Source organism: Harpia harpyja, chromosome 21 (genome assembly GCF_026419915.1).
Source record: "Harpia harpyja isolate bHarHar1 chromosome 21, bHarHar1 primary haplotype, whole genome shotgun sequence".
Taxonomy (NCBI): Eukaryota; Metazoa; Chordata; class Aves; order Accipitriformes; family Accipitridae; genus Harpia; species Harpia harpyja.
Genome location: NC_068960.1, coordinates 8,091,142 through 8,110,650, shown reverse-complemented (window position 1 = coordinate 8,110,650; position 19,509 = coordinate 8,091,142). Strand labels below are relative to the sequence as shown.

General features: G+C 35.9%; 1 protein-coding gene across 7 annotated transcripts in view; it reads left to right on the top strand.

The window, feature by feature from the left end:
* TRRAP (transformation/transcription domain associated protein) overlaps positions 1-14,972 on the top strand; it is a 103,056-nt gene extending 88,084 nt beyond the window's left edge. For all 7 annotated transcript variants that reach the window (XM_052772470.1, XM_052772471.1, XM_052772469.1 and 4 more), the window contains 6 exons: positions 4,503-4,728; positions 5,333-5,550; positions 8,261-8,445; positions 10,106-10,309; positions 11,291-11,485; positions 13,693-14,972. In XM_052772470.1, the coding sequence (XP_052628430.1) occupies positions 4,503-4,728; positions 5,333-5,550; positions 8,261-8,445; positions 10,106-10,309; positions 11,291-11,485; positions 13,693-13,977 (1,313 nt within the window). In that variant the 3' untranslated portion in view covers positions 13,978-14,972. The remainder of the gene's footprint in view (positions 1-4,502; positions 4,729-5,332; positions 5,551-8,260; positions 8,446-10,105; positions 10,310-11,290; positions 11,486-13,692) is intronic.
* Positions 14,973-19,509: the final 4,537 nt, after the last annotated feature.

Below are 19,509 nucleotides of genomic sequence, written 5' to 3'. Positions count from 1 at the left end.
AGTTCTTTGACCATCTGTTCTTTGTTCCTTCTATGCTTTTCTGCTGAACCTTTGACATCAAAGAACAGGCAAATGCTGAGAAATGTTCCCTTTGAGACCTCTCTCAGCAAAGAAAAGAGAAAAAATGCCTCAATTGTTCATTTGCAGGCGGATGATAGTTTAGCGTTTGGATTGGCTTCTTTCTGCAGCCATCTCTCCACTCAAGCTGAATACGAATGGAAAATTCCAAAGTATACCCTTAAAGGGCACGATAATTTTCTTGAGAGTTTTGGCACCCAGCACAATGAATTATTTACTGCGAATGGAAACTCTGTAATCAGAAGGAAGCTTCTTGAAGTCCTGGTGTGTCTCTGAAGTGTGGGGAGAGGTGAGGGGAAAGAGCTCTGCTAATAATTTTCAGCTTTTTTTAAGGATTTTTTTTTTCTCAAGAGTGAGCATAGCATCACTTGGGTAGCTCTTTCTTTACTTCCCTTCTAATTTTTAGATAACAGGACGTTATCCAGAAAATCCAGATGAAGAGATTGGAGTTAGCATTGTATTTGACCTTGGTCTGGTCTTTGCAGTCTTGGTTTTCTGGAGGTGACTGATAAACCAGAAGTCCTGCTTTGTATTTCTGCTTTAACTGTCACTGAGATTTTTCATGTTTGTTGGTGCTCTCCAAAAGTTCTTGTGAGATAAAAAAGAACTTTTGGGAAAGTACACAGTATGTAAATGTCTGAATAATACTTCAAAAGCAAGACATCTCCTCTCTCTTGGAGAATGCTTGGATCTTCTTCAGTATCATATTTATAAAGGATTTGAGCTGCTCTGCAAAGCTAAGCTTACATTTCAGTCGTAAAGTGGCATCTTACGTGATGGGTGTCCTGAACTTTCTTAAGCAGCTTTGTCTATGGTCAGAATAATCTTTAAAATCTTGCAAATGAGCTATTCTTGTGTGAAAAGCATTAACTGATTAGAACGGTTTTCTACCAGTGTAGCAGAAAGGGTTGGTTTTAGTTTTTAAGGCTTCGGAGGTGTTTTCTTTGTTTGTTTTTTAATGGTATGTTAATGTTCTGTAGGTCAAGGGTTTTGAGGGGACAGAGGGTTTGGCATTCTAGTTTTGCTAACTCAAGTGTATCCCTTTTTTGTGTGGCTTCATGAGAAATGATGGTACAGCCCTCATTCAGAAAGTATTAAGCTTTATCTAGTTGTGTTAAGAACCATCGGGAATTTTTAGGTCTGTCTCGCTGGCAAGGAAGATTGTGCCCCCTGTTTGTCCTTTCAATGAGAGTGGCAAGAACTTGCCAATTATGCTGGATTGGATGGATTCAGGTAACAATTTTTGAGGTGTTCAGGACTTTGAATGACTGTATTTGTTTGAAATACGTATATTGCACTGTAAAATCTTTAGCAGCATTGAGAACAGAGAGCAAGCTTCCTCAGTTGAAATGCAGTCTGTAAAGTATCATGGTCTTCTGTGAATATCTCCATTAAAGATGAGGAGGTAAACTTCCTATTCCGTTTAGGAAAAGATGGTATAAGCAGTAAGGTATTTTAGACCAGCATGTGTTAGCTTGAGAAGATGTTCTCCAGTAGTAAGTACTGGAAAAAGTGGATTTGTTTTAAACAGAAATACTATTTATATAGATTAAGATGTCTGTAAAGCAAAGAGACTTTGTACACAAGTAATGGCTGGTCTTGTATTTCCCTTTCTTCCAGCTGAAGTGATTTTTTTTCTCAGATGGGCTCTCTGTGACATGAGCAAAAAGACTAATTGAACTCTCTGTTTTTCCCATCTGCCACTGGGAAACAGAACAACAGAAAAATCCTAAAATAGGCATTTCAATAAACTAGAGCTATTCTCGTGGTGAACTGGCTGACTTTTTTTGTAAGGAATATATATTGATGCATATTTTTACTACTTCGGTGATTCACATTAGCACAAAAACTAGTTGCAATTTGGGGATACTTTCCTGCACTTCAGGGATTCAGGAGATAAATGATTCAATAATTTTGCCACTTTCATGAAATGATTTACTCCCACTGCTCACTAGAGGGTAGGCTTGGGATTATAATAAGAGCATTTTACAGTGATATTGCAATAGATGCATTGCCCATACCAGGTAGAAAAAGAAAAGGGAATATTACAGACTTAAACTAATTTCTAACATTCGTAAATATGAAACTGTATTTTTCATTATAGACTTTTTTTCTTATAGAAGTGGAAAGGATTTTGTATGTGCTGGTTTTTTGCTCTGTTTTGGGCTAGCAGACTTAAGACTTTCACTGAAAGCTTTTAGCATATCAGTATGTTGTGGATACACAATGAAATATGTTGGGCTATGTGTTCTCTGATACTCTAAGTAACAGAATAGCAAAATGAAAGCAATCCTAGGTTGCATTATTTTATTTGGTAATAGTTCCTGTACATGTAAAGAAGAGAACTTGAAGAAGAAGAGTGTATGTATAGAATTATATGAAATCATCTGGCTAAAAGAACATATGTTGTAAGCTTGTTTTTAGGAGTAAGTCTTGTGGATAATCGGAGTTTTGAATGGTTTTAATTGTGGTTGAAAAAAACTTTTATATGCAGTAATTACTGTGTGCATGTACTTAATTCACGATTAGCATACTTGCAGATAGATAGATGCTTGTAGTATATTTGTGTGGTCAAATTAATTTCCCCTCTGAGCAGCACTCGTGATTGTTTTGTTTTGGGTTGGTTGTTTTTTTTGTCAACTTAGGAAGATATTGTGTGTGTGTAACATACTGAAACGTAGGTTCTGCAATAAGATTCAAACTAATTTTTGAGACTATGTTAATTTTCTGTTGTATTGAACCATAATGAAGTTTCTGTTTGCTCTGCTTTAGCTGTAAATCTCAGAAATACTGAATCGACATTCTCTTTTGTGCTGTTGCTTTTTCACTTGTAACATATTGAACTTAAAGTGGCATCTTTTAGACTCTGGTAGAGAAGTGGTTTTTAAAAATTCAACTGTTAGTTAACTTGCACAATTTGGCATGCCATAACTAACGAGGTTACAGAGAGAGCAGTTTATTTTCTTATCCGATTGTGTTTAATCTCTCACTGTTGTGGTACTGAAGTGCTGAACCATAATTTAATTCATGTATGTGGTTTCCTCATTTTCCCTCTTTTGAGAAATTCAAACATATTTATTTATTTGCTGTGTTCTGAAACTGTAGCGAAAGCAGTGTTGAGAAGATGGCATTGGTGTTGGCCCAGAAAATTGTTGATATTGCAGTGATTTCTGTTACAGAATTATTTGCATAGTGTATTGAAGACCACGTATTGACCTTGAGAAAGTTCTTACTTCACTTGCACATGGGCTAGAGGAGATAGTTCCACACTGCAGTACTGTTGTGTTGCAAAGGAAAGAGCAGGCTGTTTGCATAATATTGTCATTTTTGCTTAGGCTGTCATATCTGTTCTTCCTGTGGTGGCATGCAATTGTTATCTAAGCCAGGAAAGAATAAAGAGAATTTTCTTGCAGCTCAGTATAGGAGAATAATAGTAATAGCAGTTTTACTACTTGTCCTGCAGTTGTTCACAGATTCTACATTGTATTCTCAGTTGAGGCTCTTTCATCCCTTTTGAAAGTAAAAAGCCTCCATTGATTTTAAATAAATAAATAACTTTTAATGAAACTGGCAGAAAATTATAGTGCTAGACTGTATAATAAGCTTACTTTTCCTCTTTCACTAAATGATCTGATCTAATCTATTGGTTTGTTGCTGCTTTTTTTCTATGCAGTCTAGCTGGTTGCAGTATATAGACAGTTAAATACAGTAGTAGTATTTGAAATTTTCACAGTGTATTTTTCTAAGGTTTACATGGCTGTAAAACAGGAAAATCTTGGGAAGATCATTATTTACTAAATAATAGTATTTTAAAGCTGTGTACAGAAGAGAGGCAGCAGATGCTGACAAGTTTAAGTTACATATAATTTTAGGACTTTACTAAAAGATTTTCCATAGAGATGAAATATTCAACAGAACCTGTCTTTTAAAGGCAGTACAGGTCTATGTGTGTGTTAGGTTTGCACTATTGAACTGTATGATTTGTTCTCCTCCAGCAGCTTCTGTTGTAGTGTTGTTGCTGTTGTATGATCCTATACCAATCACACTCTGACACTTCCTTAATGATTCTTATGTCTCTCCTGTGTTTGTCTGAACCTGCTAGTTTTTCTTTGCATTTTAGGGTTCATAGGTAGCCGTGTTTCTCTGTTGGACTTGCTTGGTAGTATGCTTTCCTTATTTTGTGTGAGTTGCTGATTGTAGTACCTTTCTGTTATACTATAGTATTCGAAACTGGTGTGATGCCTTTCTACGTAACAAGTGTGTGTGCTGTATGTGGAACTCCTTAAAGTATTTTGCTTGAAGGCATGTGGCTGAAAGAACCTCTTTGCAAATGCAAACTTTTGACACTTCATAGTTAAATGCCCTATATAGAATTTGAAATGCCAGGGATGTGTATATATATATATATTTTTTTTTTCTTTTAGACTTTGACTTCAGCGTGCCAGGGTCAATGAAACTTCACAATCTTATCTCTAAACTGAAGAAATGGATCAAAATTCTGGAGGCAAAAACTAAACAGCTTCCAAAGTTCTTCCTCATAGAGGAAAAGTGCCGCTTTCTAAGTAATTTTTCAGCTCAAACTGCAGAAGTAGAGATACCCGGAGAATTCCTTATGCCAAAGCCAACACATTACTACATCAAGATAGCAAGGTAACCTAAAAATACCCTTTGGTAGTTGTAAATCTGAAAACAGAGAAGAAAATAGAAACCTCCTCCATCCGTCCACTTTGTAAAAGTAGATGTTGTGTATATTTCATATATTTAAATTCCATATATAGAGTCATACTTTGGTATAACACCTTTATTTTTTATTTTATCCTCCTTTGGTAATTTTACACTGTCTCACTAAGCAACTGTACTGTTATATGAAGAGTATATTTGGTTTTCTTTTATGTTGATTTTAGTTGAGAATATTTGATGTCAATAGAGGTACTACTCTTCAAAATAGTGATAAAGGTCTGATCTAATGATTAATTTTGCTGGAGAACTGTGTTTTCGTAAAAACAAAATCAAACAGAAGAGCTTTTTGACTACAAAATAGAAACCATGGGCTAGCTAGATAATAGAATTGTACCTTGTAATATAGTTGCACTGCCTTATTTCTTCGGTGGTTTGTTGGGTTTTTTTGGTTGGTTGTTTTTGTTTTTTGGGGAGTTTTGGGGGTTTGTTTTTGTTTTGGGGGTTTTTTTTATGTCATGATTTAATATCAGAGGAGATTAGCTCAGCTGCTTTAATATCCCTTTCTTCCTGATAGGTTTATGCCCAGAGTGGAGATAGTTCAGAAACACAATACTGCAGCTAGAAGACTCTATATCCGAGGCCATAATGGAAAGATTTACCCATATCTGGTAATGAATGATGCTTGCCTGACAGAGTCTCGTAGAGAAGAGCGGGTATTACAACTTCTTCGCCTTTTGAACCCTTGCTTAGAGAAAAGGAAGGAAACCACAAAAAGACATTTGTTTTTTACAGGTATTGAAAAGAGGGATTTTTATATTATTTTTAAATATATGTTATACGCAAAGATTATAATTGCTAAAGTTTTTGACAGCTACTAATCACTGATACTGAAGTTTTTGAATATTCAGAAGGTAAATTCACATCTGTCTAGGTGATTAGTCTTTTCTGGCATTGTAGCACCCCTCTGGAGAAGTCGAGTTGATTGCAGGCAATCTAGGGTGTATTTAGAAGAGTTTACAGGCATCATTTATGGTATAAAGTTCAGTTGTGAATAACATATATAAGGCAGAGGCATGCCCATCTGTTGCTATGGAAATAGATACATGTGCTTCAGAACAAGTGTTTAGACACAACTGGGGAGGGACAGAACAAAACTTTTTCTCCCCCAGTTGCAATATATAAATATTGAATTTCTTTTATCTCTTCCACATAACACAGAAGAAGAAACAATTTTTTTGTAGAGCTTTGAATTTTATATATACTTTCTGAATTCTCTGATATGAGAACATATCTTTGTAATTTTTGAATTAACTTTGTATATCCATGGTGATGTTTACTTTCAGGAATATATACTGACTGGTTAGTTGTTGCCAAATAAAATCCATTCATAATCTAGATACTGGATGCAGGACTTCTTTTGGGCGTACTTCTATGATCCCGTAAAAGGTTACTTGGTTTGGAGAGTGCACTTTGCCAACAGCACCACCTGGCAATGCTTAAACATTACAGAATTAACAAACATAATGGTAAGGAGGCCTTAATGAGGAGAGTTAAAGAGGGTTGCAATATGATTTATGTGTATAAATGGCCAAAATACTCATGTAATAAAAAGGTCACATAGATAAGCATTTCAAAACAGGAACAGTGAATGAAGGCTGAACACATGGTCTTAATTCTTTCTCTTTCCTTGTGTATCTTGGCTTTTTCATGTGTTGATTATAAATAATTCATTCATGAATGGAGGAACAGAGAATATCCAAGTCTCACCTGGCAACATACTTTATCTGCCTGTGGTTCAAATACTAATGTAAATGCTTTAAAATAGTTAAGCTCTTGTGTTTTCCAGATACTAAGGCTGTTGGCAAGTACCAGCTTACAGCTGTGTAGTTACTTCGTATTAATATATAAATACTTTTCATTTCAGAAGGCCAATGAATCACTTAGTAAATTCATATAAATGAGTTCTGTACATTGCATTAGTCAGTTCTAATAATCCTTGGTTGGTGAGGAGGAAATATATTATGGATAAGAGAAACTTTTGTCAAAGACGCTAAGGCAAAGCTGCTCCTTTGCTGTTGTCCTTTTAAAAAGTGCTGAGATCTGATTTTAAAAAAAGTATGGCTTTATCAGTCCTCCTTTTTGGGCTAATAGTATCTATTGACATGTAGTTGCTGTCATGAGCTTGGGTGGCCAGATAATGCAAGTTGCACTTACAGAGTTAGAAATGCATATTTGAGTTCTAACTTGAAAAAGACCAAAATGTACAAGCCAAGGGATTTGTTATAACAAAAGGTAAATATACTACCTCTACATATATGAAGACAATTTTGCATCGCTCTGAGGCCAAAATAACAGAAATGCAGTAGATAAAGCCTTGAAAAATATGGTAAACAAGGCCATTGATACAGAAATATATCCCCTATATAACATGATTAGTGAAGTAACATGTTTTTCTTCAAAGAGCTGTTTTTAAACTATAGTGTTTTTGGAAATAATTCTGTACCTTGTGTTTGATACTATTTGAAAGAACCTAAAGAACATTCATTTCTGCTGCCAGAGGTTAATGGAAGCAGGCCAGAAGAAATAGGTCATTAACACCCCTCCCTTCTGCAGAATGCATTTTCTTCTTCAAGATTGAAGAAATTACATCAAACAATTTAAATGCATTTAAACAACTTTTCCCTATATTTCTGAAGTTAATTATTACAGCTTCTGAGACAAATGATGAGAGAACAGTTTTGGGGGTAACTGGAGGTCGCTGTCAAACAGTACAAGCAGTCTTACTGGAAAAGCTAGCTATGGAAGAGGCCTTGTCTGTCTTGATGTAGGTGGGGATGCACATAAGACTCAGAAGGATGATACATCTGCTGAGCTCCGTGAAAGTGCAAATAGGGTTTTTGCAAGTTTACTGCTCATCAAGGGAAAGCTCAGTGGCTTAAGTTTTCTTATTATTGAATATTTCCTTATGTCTTCCCTATGTTATTTTCAAATAGTATCATTTAAACATCTGTTCCTCAACTATGTTCAGATTTTTTTCCTCCTGTTCTTCTGAATCACTTTAAATACCCTATTGAGTTTAGTAGTTTTGTTGTTCAGAGTCATTTTTATTGACATAATGCCAGTGTCATGTAATCAGATACTACAAACCCATTTGCATCTGAACAAAATATTACCCTCTTTTCTGCAGATAAAGTAGGAAGAATAACGAGTGCTCAATTTTTTTTGCTAATATAGTTGAGATGTTTCTGTTAAGATAAAAAAAATCTGCTATCATACATGCTTTGTTTTTAACTGAGCTTGTGAATTAGTTATGAGTGTAGTAATAAAAGTTTTCTCTTGGTATACTTCAGTTGATTAGCACAGTTGTGTTTTAAGGGCTGATACTTGAATGCTAATTCTTCTCTTAGTATTTGGGTTATGGATTAACTGTTTTGTTTTGTTTTGCTCTCTCTGCCCACCCCGCTACCACCATCCTCTCTCACCCTTCTGAAATTACTCCTAGTCCCCCGTGTTGTAGCAGTTTCTCCACAGATGCGTTTGGTTGAAGACAATCCCTCTTCTCTTTCCCTGGTGGAGATCTATAAGCAACGCTGTGCCAAGAAAGGCATTGAGCATGACAACCCTATTTCTCGTTACTATGACAGACTGGCAACGGTCCAAGCACGGGGGACTCAAGCTAGCCATCAGGTATTAGAATATATAATGAATTTTAATCAAGGGCTTTTCCTGAGGACTCTATGATACTGTGTCCAATCCGCCCCTGCCCTGACCCTTCACCTCTCATTAGATGTGAGACAGATATATTTTGCAGAGGTAGTGTTTTGATTTTTTGGGGGTTTATTTTGTTTTTGTTTAATGTATTCTTGGGAACGCATATCTCTTTAGTGTTTTAGATTATCTTGGAAAGCTTCAAAAAAGCTGTATTTGTTTTACTCTAGGTTGTTTTGGGTAACTGCAACTGAAAACAGACAAGGCGTTGATTGCTTTTTGGCCCTTTCATATAGTGCTTTGAAAATAATTAATTGATAACATGGGAAACAGCATTCCTAATTTACATAAGCAGTTACAGCATGGTATTCGATGCAGGCTTCCCTATGTTCTTCTAATGTATCTTCTAAAATTACCAGTGGATTCATTTCATCTAAGTCAAATAGAAACAGTTGAGTAATGTTACCCTAATAAATGATAGTACTCAGAAAGAACAAAGCTCCCTCTCTCTGTAACCTCCATCAAACATCCAATTGTGATAAATAAGGTTATTTTATGTTTTTTATCTTAAGGTTAATGCAAATTCTTAGATAAAATGCAAGTCCCATTTCAAATACAGCTATTAGAAAATACATAATATAAATGTATCACAGCCATAATTTAGAGAAACTATCTTTTCAGGCTTTCTTTGTTACAAAATAAAATGAAGTGTTACGTAACATCTGTTTCTATTTTGAGAATTTTTCCTTCAGGTTATGAAACTCTTTAACAGCCATTTAATTGAAGTCAGTATGACTATCATGCTTTCTGGTGTAATAGAACAGATCCTAACTTTATTTCTTTTTCTAATTAATTAGGCTAGTATATGCTACAGTGATTAAATATTTTGGTAGATTGCAAATGTTTCCATCTAGGGGAAGAAACTGTTGCACAGTGTTCACTGACAGAACCAGGTGAATAGAGCTCTCAGCTTTTATCTTTTTGTATTTTTGAGGTAATTTTGTTGTAATAATACATGATACAAATTACTTTACCAGTGTTTTTCCCTATCTTGTGTAATAAAAATCCTTTACCTTTTACCCTGCATATGAAGAAACCATGCAGAGAGCCATCTTTAGGTTGCATGCTTTGTAGGTCCCATGTATAATTTCAAATTTTGCTGTTATGCTTAAAATACAAGATTTTATTTTATTGCTGCAAAATGCATATCCAGCTTGCACTGAACCTAGAAAATGGTGAGTATGTTCTGTTAGTTTCCCATAAGGAAGTGCAGCATTGTGAGTTGAAAGCCTTGAACAGAAGATATTTCAAATCAGGTCATATAACTTTTCAGTTTCAGGTTTTCTGACATGCCTGTTTGCAGTTCTTATGCTTATATGATTTTTATTAAAAAATTAAGTCTTTTCAGATAAAGAATATTTTCTAGCTGTGCAGAGGATGGGCTAACAAAGTATTATGTGTGTTTTGACAAAAGTCAGGAAACAGTGTTGGATTGAAAGCGTCCAAGTTCAGGATGTTTTTCCTACAGTGGGATACAGCAGCTGAGAGAAGAAGTTTGGTAGTTGCTTTTGGCATGTTTGTCTGTTGCTAAGAAGCATATTAAAAATGATCGCTTTCAACTGATATTTTTCCTATGTAGGTTCTCAGAGATATACTTAAAGAAGTACAGAGTAACATGGTGCCGCGCAGTATGCTTAAGGAGTGGGCTTTACATACATTCCCCAATGCTACGGATTACTGGACTTTTCGAAAGATGTTCACTATTCAGTTAGCCCTAATTGGCTTTGCAGAATTCATCTTTCATTTAAATAGACTCAACCCTGAAATGCTGCAGATTGCCCAGGTATGCTTTACTTTGTTCTAGATGCATGCTGTCATCTTTGATCAAATGGAAATTTGGACTATACTTTTGAAATGAGTCAAAACAGTAATTTGACATATATAATTAACAGTGCATTTCAGTAGGCTTTTCATTTATATGTGATTGCACATCATGTAGGTAGTAATTTAAACTGCAGTCCCTGTGGACATCAACTCTACCTTCTGTGGTGAGAATTTAGAACTTTGTGAAATTGTTCTTAGATATTGGAACTGTTCATGTAAGTAACTGATAAGTCTCTTTTTAGCCCTCCTTCAAATATAATGCTTTGAATATATCTCTGTGTCAAACAGATTTAAAAAAAAATTAAAAAATTAGAGCTTAATTTTCTTAAAGGGGAATGCCCTTTCTCAAATACTGTTCTCTTTTCAGCATTGCCATCATGTCAAGCTACAGCTCCTATTAGTAGTGATTTTTCTGTTTTAACCCAACATTGAAAATGAGGCTTGCAACCTTAGTAGGGCAAGGGTGGTATATATTAAAGTCTTAATGCCATTTTTAATGCATAGAGTGCTATACTCTGTATAACAATTAAGATTCTTTAATCCCTCTAGAGAAGCGTTCAGATGCTTACCCAGAGTGAACAATGCATAGAGAATGCTTACCCAGAGCTGGGATGCATAGAGAATGGAGATCTGTCTATCTGCATGACTCCTTATAGACCATACTGCAGAAGAACCTGTTACTTAAGTTTGGTGTTACAATAACGTGTATTTAGTAAGGGGACTTGGACACACGTTTTGAGAGAAATACATACCTGACTTTGTGCATGCCTTTGATTTTAACTTTTTTGCTCAAAGACTGTTTGACTGAAAGAGTGAAAAGCTATTGGAGTACTATTTGTACTCTGAGTATTAACAGTAAACAAAAATCCAACTTCTTTCAGTTTCATTAATGAAAATCTGTTCCTTTAATTACTTTTGTGTATCTTGCTTTTAAATCCAGGATACTGGCAAGCTAAATGTAGCTTACTTTCGCTTTGACATTAACGATGCTACTGGAGATTTGGATGCCAATCGTCCAGTTCCATTCCGGCTTACACCAAACATTTCTGAATTTCTTACCACCATTGGGGTGTCTGGTCCACTGACTGCATCTATGATTGCAGTAGCTCGCTGCTTTGCACAGCCAAACTTTAAGGTTTGTATACCTTCTGAAAGGTTGTTTGCAGGCATGTTATATTTGGCAATTTATAAACTAAACAGCACTTTCTTGGTTAAGGTAGAAACTGAACAGTCAGTATTTGTTTTTAAACCTTACCCTATGGTCATCACAAAAGCCAGCTGAAAGGTTTGCAATTCACCTTTTTGGAAAGAATACGAGGAAGATAGGTGTAATTCTACCCTTAATTTAATTTTTTGTCCACACATGTTAATTCAGGCTGATTGTTTCAGTGCTCTAGCCTCATCAATCCTTACAAATTCTGGCAGTGGTAAATAGTAAAATGACAAATGCAACATCATTCAGAATCTTCAGAATAATCTGTGAATAGAAATGTGTCTTGGCCCTTTGTTAGTGGAGTAGAATAATGAAGATACACTGTTACTTTGATGGATTCTAGCTCTTAGCAGGGTGTAGTTTACTAAAGACATTGTCTAACTTCCTTTTAAATTCTAATGCTTTCCAAAAATGAGGCATCTTGCACTTAAGCAAGCAATTTACACCAGAAAGACATTGCATATAATGTGCTATAGCTATGGTGTGAGCTAGTTACATTTTAAAAGATGGAAAATATCCTAAAGTGATTTTTTTCTTTATAGTACAGAAAGCTGTGTTAGAATATTTTTGATAATTCTTCATCTTACTTTGCAAAGCCATGCCTATACATGCAAACGAATTTGCAGACATAGCCTGTAATTTCAACATCTGAATGATGTATGCCCAGTTAGACTTGCCACATCAATTTGGTGTGGCCGCACCTCGAGTACTGTGTGCGGTTTTGGGCACCTCAGTGTAAGAAGGACATCAAACTATTAGAGTGTCTCCAGAGGAGGGTGACCAAGATGGTGAAAGTTCCCTAGGGCAAGACTTATGAGGAGCGGCTGAGGTCACTTGGTTTGTTCAGCTTGGAGAAGAGAAGGCTGAGGGGTGCCCGTATCGCTGTCTACAACTTCCTCAAGGAGGGCAGTGGAGGGGGAGGCACTGATCTCCTCTCTCTGGTGACCAGCAATAGGACACAAGGAAGGGGAATGAAGCTGTGTCAGGGGAAGATCAGACTGGACATTAGGAAAAAAATTATTCACTGAGAAGGTGGTCAGTCACTGGAACAGGCTCCCTGGGGAAATGGTCATGGCACCAAGCCTGTCAAGAGTTCAGGGAGCATCTGGATGATGCTTTTAGTCATATGGCTTAGTTTTAGGTAGTCCTGCTAGGAGCAGGGAATTGGACTTGAAGATCCTTATGGGTCCCTTCCAACTTGAGATATTCTGTGATTCTATGGTTCCTTGAAGATCGGATTGCAGGTGCCCATTTATTCTTTTTAGAGTGAAGGGTGCCCAGCTCAGTTCAGGCATGTGGTGATTATTGCTTTAGGTTGTTTATCTTTTGGATTTAAGAGGAATACTTTTAACATTTTCTGCATTTATCTTTTTTACAAATGTCCATAAAATATATTTAATATGTGTTTGTATATGTTGGCCTATGTGTTATAAAATGTTTTATTATTTATGTGCAAACAGTGAGTTTGACTTAGACTGGATACCTAAAAGTTTGTTTTAGAAGCTCAAGACTGTTGGAGTTGACAGATAAATGTCAGTAACTCAACTCGGTGATGAGAAAAAACAGGAAAATATTTGTTGCAGGCATTTCTTTTTCATCCAAGGATAGAACTGGCCTATATATACGTATGTATGTACAAATATGTATTATATACATATGTATGTATGTTCTTTCCCTGTTTGGCAGAAAACAGTATTCTCTGAGAGCGTAATCATTGTGCAGAAAGACACCCAGCTTTGCAAAGCACTCTTTATCTTTGCATAGGACTTCTGTGTATGTGTGCATGTGTGTGGGAAAAGTCATAAATTTAGTGGAGTCATTTAAAAATAGAATATACATGACTATATGTGTGTATGAAGATCTTAATATATGTTATAGTTTATGGGATTTTTTTTCATTTCTGTAGGAGTCATTGTGTTGTGTTTTCATAATGAAAGCTTTTTATGAAAAGAAAAACCTTGAGAGGAAAGTAAAGACAGTTGGAAGCCATACTCATCTTGAAAAGACTGAGATTGCAAAGTGGGAACAAGAGTGTCAAAATGCTGTTGACTAAAATCTAGTTACAAATCTATAATCCCTGATGGTTCTTTGGATTAAATATAATAGTCTTATTTTTCTCCTTCATATAGGTTGATGGCATCCTAAAAACTGTGCTACGGGATGAAATAATTGCATGGCACAAAAAAACACAAGAGGATACTTCCTCTCCACTCTCAGCAGCTGGGCAACCTGAAAATATGGACAGCCAGCAGCTGGTTTCACTAGTTCAAAAAGCTGTTACTGCTATCATGACTCGACTTCATAATCTTGCTCAGTTTGAAGGAGGAGAAAGCAAAGTCAACACTCTGGTAGCAGCTGCAAATAGCTTGGATAATCTCTGTCGTATGGATCCTGCCTGGCACCCCTGGCTGTAACTTGAAATTTTTCAATAGCTTTTTTTTTTTTTTTTTTTTTTTTTTTGCTGCTGTTTGTGGTGTGAGCCATATATTGTGTTAAGAAAATGTGAAAAAAGCTTTCCAGACCATGGCTTAACTGTCACACTGCATTTTGTCAGTCTTCATTTTAATCGTGTTTACAGTAATATGACAATTTTACTGTTTTTAATTTCATAAGGGGACGTTTCCTCCTGTTTAAAAAAGGTTGTTTAATATGCAACAACAGCTTTCACAAATAGCTTAAAGTGAAGAGAGGAAACCTAAATAATGTACAGAAAAATCTTATTTTATGATGAGGACTATAAAACTAGCACTGTTAGATTTAGGGTCTGCCATTCCTAATAGCCTGCAGTATATAATTTTTTTATACAATAGTAATTATTAAAAAAAAAAAAAAAAGACAGTATTCCCAGTTACTGAATTTTACTTTGTGAAATTTTGCTTAATCACTGTCCCTTCATTATACCAAATTGAAGGCACAAATAAATACTCTTCCTTTAAGTTTGCTTCAAATTTACATGAGCGAAGTTGGTTTGTACAGAGAATTTTGTACCAAATGTATAGAGGTGACTTTTTGTTAGGCACTGAGAAAATGATGATCAAATTGTGCTAGCTTTTCTTGGAGCACAAGCTATGTACAGTAAAAGTGTAAACCATTTGGGTATTTGGTTTAGTTGTGGACAGTGTTTGGGGGGGTAAGTTTGTAAAAAGGATGGAAAAAGTCATCCTTTGATACATGGATTTGGCTGTAATAGATAAAAAAAGTAAAATCTTAAAAAGTTCTCTTTTTTTTAATGTTTAGAATTACAATAGCTTCTTTAGAATGAATCTGTTTCTTTGTAATTTAAGAAAAGATCAGTTTAATGTTTCACTTGTCTTTCTGTTGTCTTAGCATTTTTATAAAACTTCGGTGTTGAGAATGTTAAATTTGCACAGAGTGATCTTTTTCAAAATAAATATTTTGTAAAACTCTCTATGGTATTCATTTTATTTAGATTGTTTTTCATATAATACTATGGGCTAAATAGAGAAGACCCCAAAGCAGGTGTAATCTTTAATAAATGTTAAAGGGCGATGACTGTATTAATGAGACGTGGATGTGATGTTCTCATGTATAGTGTTGAATTTGTTTACAGAAGAGCTGCAAATAGGAAGTATGTATATGACAAGAATTTCTTCATTCAGTGTAGACTTCCTAGCCAGTCAATTAATATTAACCATCCATTTTCTGAAAGTCTTTCTTCAAGCAGAATGGTCTATTTCATGTCTACAAGAAATTCAGCTTTTAAGTAATTGTTCAGAGGTCAAGATTAAATGTGCAGATGAATTCTATTGGGGGATTTCTGCTATTCCCACAAAAACAAAGATGATCTTGATTGCCATAGCAAAGGATGGGTCTGCCTGTTGTGTGTGGGCTTTTTTTTTTTAATGTGTGGGGGTTTTTTTTGTTTGTTTTTGTTTTTTTAATAAGCAGTCAACGGGTTCTTTAGAGATTTCAGGGTAACATGAGAGGCATAACTGAAGTTAATCACCACTGTTCATTAGTGTACTGTCTGTGAGACAAGGGGAATATCTAAAAGCCAATCTGATGACTTTTCATGGGTCGGTGAGCTCACCTGCAGGTTAACAGATGAACAACATCTAACTCATTGGTTACCTGCAGATCAAGGCTTGCGGTAGGTATGACTGTGGTCAAGTCGTTATTTAAAAACAAAGCAACATGTGCTTTCCATAGGTCTCTTAGAGTTGCAAAAAGACCTGTTCCTTTGATCTTTGTAGCCGCTAGCAGAACCAGTCAATTGATATGAACTTTGAGTGTCAGCATTATGTAGGGGTACATGTCCCTCTCTGCTGTTCATCTTGTACAAGTTCTGCTAACACTATAAGCAGCACTGAACTTGATGCAGGGAGAAGTGAGGCTGATGGACAGAAAGTGCTGTATATATGTATGTAAATACAAGTGTATGTATAAATACACACACAGACAGAGGTTGCAGCCATGACTGTAATATGAACTCAAAATTTTTAAACCCATTTGAAGGCTAAGCATTATATTGGGTTTTACTGTATGTTTGGCTGAGAGGCATCACTTTGTCATGTCAGACAGACCTTGGGTATCAGTTATTTGCTCAGTCTTCATTACCTTTCAGGTGGGATATTCCACTGTTGTACTGGGCATGAAACCTTTGGTGGTTAGTACAGAATATTTTGCTACATGTTAGTTATGCTACATGTTACAGTATGTGCTGCTTATAGTATATAGGATAATATATAATTTTGCTAGGTTAATTTATGAGTTTGACCTTGTTCTTTACTTTTTTACTAGTAACAAGTGCTTCTAGTATTAGAAATGCACTCCAACTTAAATGCATTTTTTTCCTCTTGGGATATAACTATAATATAACAGGAAAAATAAAATGCAATTTTGAATTTGGAAATTAAAATATTATTGACTTGTAAATGAAAAGTAAATTGCAATAATGAATTTATGGAAAAATGGCATATTTTAGAGAAGAAGCCTGGAAAATAAATGGATGTTCCATTTTCATTGTGAAAGACAACACAGTATTAAGGAACAGTGATAAATTTAGCTTATTCTGTGTAGGAGTTGTAATAATCTAATCCTAGAAGTTTTGGAATAAAAATTGACTTGGAAATACTTGTTCACTAGCTTAAACTGCAACTGCAGTAATGCATTATATGTTTCTCTGAAATTACATCGCTTAGAGGATTTCCCGTGTAAGTTTCTTTTCAATTCTTTCCTAGGTGAGATGGACCAGAGCTTTTCCCAGCTGAATCACTACTGCCTTTCCCATTAGTTGGTTTGAGGACCTTAGCAAGAACAAAGGGACTGTCATCAAGGAGGTCATGACTTTCCTAGGTGTCTACCTACTACTTTCCTGGGTCCAGAAGAGCCAGTAGCAGATAAGGTCAAGCAGAAAGATGGTAAGCATTCACCCCTCAAAAGTTTAAAACAGAATAGTAGCTAACTGCTTGACCCCGAGCCATATCCATGTGATGACAGGTAAGTCTGGTCAGTTTGTGGACTTGTGGACTTGAGATGCAGGCATTTAGCTTAAGGGGATCAAGCTTTTCTGCTTAACATAGTTCTTATGTGGATCAAAGGATTTGCTGTGGGATTTGGCTGGGAGGTAGAGTTTATTATTTCTCACCAGATACTTTTTGTTATAGATTATGGTTCTGTTTCCTTGTATGATGAATAAAGCATGTCCCCTTTATTCCCATACTTGGTTTGTGTGCTCCTTATACATCGAAGAGAAGATGATGGATTGAGTCATGCTGTATGCTAGTATATACAAGTGGAAGCACAAATACATGAGTGGTAAGGACTATATAAGGATTTGGAAAATAAACATACCTTTTTTTCTGGCAAAGACTTGCTTCCTTATCAAAATCACGTTGGCAAGAAGAATCTGAACTTTCTTATAAAACGTTAACACTTCCTGCGTGTGTCACAACATACTCTATATGCAGTCATTCACAACTAAGCTTAGTGCTTTCATGACTTGAAGGGAATTATTGGCTTCCTTTTATTGAAGATTATAACATTTGCAGCTGTGAAATACGGCACATGCTGCATCAGAGGAGTTGCAGTATCTTTTCCTTAATCATTTGCATGTCTTAGATATGTCTGACTGAGAGATAACAGCATTCGCTGAAAGGAAATCATCAGATAATTCAGCCACTTTTCTGTTCATGATAGAAATCATAATGGAAAAATGAGAATGCAAATTAAAAGAGACAAACTTTGTTGTTTTTAGATTTGTGACATTTCTTTTGTTTATTCAAATATATTCCTAAAGGAAAACTTGGGGTGTGAGGGAGCAGAGCTAATAGGGAAAACAGAGTTATTTTAATGAGGTCCCTGACGGTGTTAATGTGCAAATGTTAATACTTGGCTCTCTTCTTTCATGAATATATGCTATGGATTTACCTTATTTTGTGAGCAGGGTTACACAGTCTTAACCCAGAGTTTTACCACTGGCTCCAAGGAGGTAAATCCTGAAAGCTTTTAGTTATACATGAGCATTCTTCAGAGTCTGGAGGAAATCTTCTGACATATCTTGTATGATCAGCAACTGTCCATTAGCAGGTAAGTGGCTTGACATAGTACAGTATATGAAGTTCCTGATTATCTTCAAGAACACATGGCATGAATGTTAGCTGCATTTAATTTTTTGTGATTGTAGATAAGGGTTCACTCTGTCTCATTAGTTCAGATACATGCTCAATATGCATCTTGCTAAGCAGATACTTGAAAGTGAAATAGATTAATTGTCAATTCACTCTAAGTACTCCCTTTAAGGTTTCTTCCCTCAGATTAGATATTACACAAAAAAAGTCCATGTTATTACTCTGTAAAATCAAACGCTTGAAAATTAAGAGACATCAAATTTAAAATTTTCTCTGAAATTCCGTGCATGAGCATTATGCTATTCTTAAAATTCCTGGGGTTTTGGGGTTTTTTTTGCCTGTAGTGTCCTGGACAGATTTGGCTGGATCTTTATGAGGGTAACTAGTGACAAGTCCTCGACACCAAAGTTGTGCCAGCCATATTTTAAGTCTGTATGAAATGCATAGAGATACACATGTTGGTAGACTTCCATGCACGTACCTGTGTTGGTGTGAAGTGGGCTTTATGGTAGGTCGCTCAAGTGACAGAAATATTAGTAACTAAGAAGCAGATCTGGTGTGAAAAACTGTAGACAAAGATGTGAGCTGTGGATTTTACATGGAGAATAGTTGTCAGGTTTCTCAAATTACACTGTATTTTTTCAGTCTCCTGATTTTTGTAATCATGTTTGGCTCCATCTTTATTAGACGATGATGCTTCATTTTAACCATTTATTATTGCAGTCTGCTCCCAAAGTAGATTATCAGAATTCATTTGCTTAAGTGAATTATACTCCAAAACAAAATCATTTAACATTAGTTGGATGTTTGAGTCCACCCTCTGAAACTGGTATGCCGCTTTCCTCTCCTGTAATTGGGCTGTCCATGATTTGTCAGATACAAAGAGAGCGAGTGAGAGATTAGTTATTACTGGAAGAAGATGACTCAAAGCATTTCAGCAGCAGACAATGAAAGCTCTGTTTCGTAATGGCAGTAGAATAAAGTTGCTTTTAAGGCTCTGATCTGTTTCAAATATGATGTATGAAACGTTCTTTTGTGGTGTAGAAACCTATTCAGGGAGAAGAATTCACACTCACAGGAGCTTTTAATCAGCTCAGTGTGGGTGCATTTCACATTTAAAAGGTTCAAGAGAGCACATGTGAAACAACTGGTTTCTCGCATGTGATTTATCGTTCACTGGATGTGTCAAGGTCCTTGGCGTCCACGTGTGCAGGCACTCTAGGCTCACTCTAGGGTGTTAGTCAAATGGTAGTGAGTGCTACATGCAATTTCTTTTAAAGGAGGACTCAAGGTGCTGAAATGCAGGAAAAAGAAAAAAGTCTGTGGAATTGTTAACTTAGAATTTCATGCCTTTTC